General features: G+C 50.6%; 1 protein-coding gene across 1 annotated transcript; it reads left to right on the forward strand.

Annotated features, from left to right (window-relative positions):
* Window positions 1–418: 418 nt before the first annotated feature.
* On the forward strand, window positions 419–3,043 carry LOC142574071 (uncharacterized). Its single transcript, XM_075683241.1, has 3 exons — window positions 419–437; window positions 1,348–2,851; window positions 2,932–3,043. Coding segments are annotated over exons 1-3 (1,509 nt in total). The 5' UTR covers window positions 419–434; the 3' UTR covers window positions 2,934–3,043.
* Window positions 3,044–4,329: the final 1,286 nt, after the last annotated feature.

The following is a 4,329-nucleotide window of genomic DNA, read 5'->3' on the forward strand; positions in this document are numbered from 1 at the left end:
AACCGCATCTCAGTACTCTCGCACCGTCGTCGTGCTAAATACTAAATGGCATGCTCTCTCCTACAGATTAGGCTTCTTGCCTGCTGACACCTTCTTGCCGATGCTGAGACAGCTCAGCATTGACGAAAGAGGCGCAAGTGTTCCATAAGAGGAGCAGAAGAAACAGACAGTGCTTGAGATCAGACGCGATCCGCATTGATCAAGCAGAATATACCGTTACGTGCGTTCTCAACCGGATCTGTGGTTTTCTGTACGTGCACCGAGCTACGAGTGAAGGTGGGGCTCGAGGTGTCGCCTTTTTTGTATTCTCTCCCTCACAGACTGAGCTTCTTTTCCCGGCCGTATTTGCTCCTCTCGTGTCACATATATAAGCGGGTGGGAGATGGGGCAACTTCAGCTGTGCTTGGTTTGCCAACGGTACTGCTGCCGCAACCATGGTAAGCCCAAGTCTGCTTGAGTCTTACTGGTGGGGTTGAATGAAAGCCTTTAACGAACACTCATTACATTGTTAGTTTCGACTGCGTCGTCGCCTAGACGTGAAAGCAGCAATTTCCGATTCGCAGAATCAGCATAACTGTGCATGAACGTATGTTCTGCCTCCGCTCGCTTCGGTAGTTTCCAGACTTCTGCTTTATTCATTTGACTGCTTGATGCAGGATTTTCTCCGAAAAGCCTTGTTATGGGGAGTCGAGTAGCTTACCGAAAGATTAAAATTTGCCTCTCAGTTTAAATTTTGGGGTGATATTTATTGGCTAACAGAAGTGAAAACGTTTATGAGCTCGGAAGTCCAACTGATTCCTCAGTTTTCTTGCACTATAAGTGTGGACGAAAGCGATTGTAATGTTACATCAGAGTGGGGTTCTGGATGAAATTCAAAAAAAGACTGTTTACTGATAACGGGCTACATCCTTATTAATATAGAAGAAATTGGGAACTGCATAGCAATGTTATCCGTCGTATAAGATGTAAGCCTTTCGAAAAGGCTTTGAATTATCTTTTAACACAAAAACATCATACGCTTGTGCCTCTGCCTAGCTCTCTAGGCGTTTTAACCCTCGCATTACCAAAGTAATGATCCTGCAGGTCAAAATACCCACGCCATTATAATAAAAAATATGAAGCCAAGACTGCGAAGCCACTACACCTACTACATTTCGGTACACAAGAATATCGCTGCCTCAATCAAGTTTTATTCTGGGGCTCTAATGCATCTAAGGCACCACCGGTAAGTTATAACTGCGGTTAGCCTACTAAGGAACTGTCCTTCATAAAAGCAGACAACCGTCATAACTATAATAAAAATGCAAATGCAATTCATACTTCTCTATTGACAACTATCTCTTGCAGTTCCATCAGTGCGTCGTCCTTGCTCTGGTCTCCAGCGCCCTTGCTGGACACCTTCACGGTGACTACAGCCTTGGCAGTGATGTCAGCTTCCCCAATGGAGTTGTCCTCGGCAGTGGTGTTGGCATCGGCAATGGTGTTGGCCTCACAGGCTACGGTCTTAGCAACGGAATTGGCTACTCCGGCCTCACCGGTTTTGGTGCCGGCCACGGCCTGGCCAACGGACCATCCACCAGCTACGCCGTAGCTGCTCCAGCTGTTACTCGCACTGTCTCCACTTACCAAGCTGCTCCAGCCGTCGCTACCTACGCCGCTTCCCCAGTCACCACCGCGGCCGCTGCTCCAGCCGTGTCCCGCGTGACCACCTACCAGTCCGCTTCAGTTGCGGCCTCTGCCCCAGCTATTTCTACCACCTACCAAGCTGCTCCAGCTGTGGCCCGCTTCACTACATACCAGTCGGCTCCAACTGTCGCTAGCTACGCTACTCCAGCTGTCTCTCGCGTCACCTACCAAACCTCCCCAGCAGTGACTAAGGTGTACCAGAGCGCCCCAGTCGTCGCTGCTGCCCCAGCTGTGTCCCGCGTCACCACTTACCAGTCTGCTCCAGCTATCGCTACTTACACTGCTCCATCTGTCTCCCGCGTCACCTACCAGAGTGCCCCAGTCGTAGCTGCTGCCCCAGCTGTGTCCCGCGTCACCTACCAGAACGCCCCAGCCGTCGCTGCGTCGCCAGCTGTGTCCCGCTTCACCGCCTACCAGTCCAACCCAGCTGTCGCTACTTACGCTGCTCCAGCTTTCTCCCGCGTCACCTACCAGAGTGCCCCGGTCGTCGCCGCTGCTCCAGCTGTGTCCCGCGTCACCACCTACCAGTCTAATCCAGCTGTCGCTACTTACGCTGCTCCAGCTGTCTCCCGCGTCACCTACCAGAGCACCCCAGTCAACGCTGCTGCGCCAGCTGTGTCCCGCATCACCACCTACCATTCTGCTCCAGCAGTCTCTCGCATCACCTACCAGAGCGCCCCAGTCGTTGCTGCTGCCCCAGCCGTGCCGCGCTTCGCAGCGTACCAGTCCGCTCCAGCTGTCGCTAGCTACGCTGCCCCAGCTGCCACCAAAATATTTCAGTCCTCCCCAGCTGTCGCCACTGGGGCCACCACTCCATCTCTGTCCCAAGTGACCACCTACCAGTCTAGGCCTGCTGTGGCCAGCGTCGCTCAAGCTTTTCCAGTGACCACCTACGCCGCTGCCCCAACTGCCACTACCATCCACGCAGATCCGGCTGTTACCACCACCACTATTCATCGCGCCCAAGCTGTGACCACTGGTGGCCACGCAGCACCAGCCTACGCTGCCTACCAGGCCACCCCTGTCTACGGCTACGGTGTTGGAAACCTCGGCTACGGTACTGGAAATTACGGCCTCGGCCACGGCTTTGGTGTCTATGGCCTCAACTACGGATATGGTCTTGGCACTCCATTCGACTACAACTCTCTCATCCGCAGGAAGAAATGTAAGTACATTATAGCATTCTTTAAAATTTATTCCCTAGTTCAAAGATAATATATCATGTGTACCATTTCTTTCTTGCAGAAATCACTCCACTCTTCACAAGACATGCACCAATGAAAAGAAAAAGAATATGCCCACCTTAGACTCAGTTGTTTATATATTTATATATTGTTGTAAAATAAATGTATCCATTTGTACCAAAACAGCTGGCTGAAAGCATCATGATTACTCTCCACTTAGCATAGTGAACGGCGGTAAACGAGTACTTTCTGTGTGCAGCCTCGACCTGCTGTCGATTCATTTTGCTTCATGCAGTTTTAGACGAGAGTTTGCAAGCCCGCCGTGGTTGCTCAGTGGCTATTGTGTTGGGCTGCTGAGCACGAGGTCGCGGGATCGAACCCCGGCCGCGGCGGCCGGGGTTCGATGGGGGCGAAAACACCCGTGTACTTCGATTTAGGTGCATGTTAAAGAACCCCAGGTGGTCGATATTTCCGGAGTCCTCCACAACGGCGTGCCTCATAATCAGACAGTGGTTTTCGCACGTTAAACCCCATAATTAAATTTTTTTAGAGCTTGCAAGCCAAGATAAACGCATTAACTGCGTAAAAAAACGAGTGTTCTTACTGCACGTGCTGCGTACGTTACTGTGTTATCGCGGTTTACGTACACCATGAGCACATACGGTATATGGTGAGTTCATCGTACGTTATGTTTACCTACGCTATGAAATAGCGTTGTCAAAACATACGGCCACCCATGGCTCCCACTTCAGCATGAATTCTCGCTAATGCTCCGCTCTCGCTATGGTTCATTGTCTGCAACTGTTGACATTAGCTTTCGCTTCACCTAAACTTACCTCGAATGCTAGTTATAAGCACACAGCTTGTCAAATTTGCGAGTATGTTCGGCTGTCTTGGCGCCCATAGGCCTAAGGAGAGGCGTCGGCATAGAAACGACAGGATGGTTGTCAATGGATTGTAGTCAATGGCTTGACTATGGTTGCCACAAGGCAACACAAAGCGCGTTTATACTCTAACGTGTTCCTTACGTTTGGGTTACCGTAGGTTGAACTAAAAGTACTCAACCGACGCGCACCGTATTGCTGCGCAAAGGAAAGGTCTTTTCAAGTACGTAAGGCGACATACAGTTTCCTAAAGCTGTCTATTGCAGAAAATATCGTCATTTGCGATATATTTTTGAACGTTGAGCTTGGGCGAGAGATTAGAGAGTTTTAGAATAAAGGCCTCGAAAGATTTACCGGCCCCGAAGAAACAGCGTCAGCGCTACTGCGCATGCACGGCACGCGCAGTGCGTTTAGCGTTTTTGTCGGTGACTCTCACGGAAATGGCGCTCCTACCTAAACTGAGCGGGAATGTTTTGAGTCAACGAACGTGACAGCATTCATCGAAGTGGGAGCTCTCAACCTTTGCTACGTTTTGCCGCAGTCCTCGTTAACCCGCAGCCATCAAAAACAATGAA

This window comes from Dermacentor variabilis, chromosome 3 (genome assembly GCF_050947875.1).
Source record: "Dermacentor variabilis isolate Ectoservices chromosome 3, ASM5094787v1, whole genome shotgun sequence".
NCBI classification, from domain to species: Eukaryota; Metazoa; Arthropoda; class Arachnida; order Ixodida; family Ixodidae; genus Dermacentor; species Dermacentor variabilis.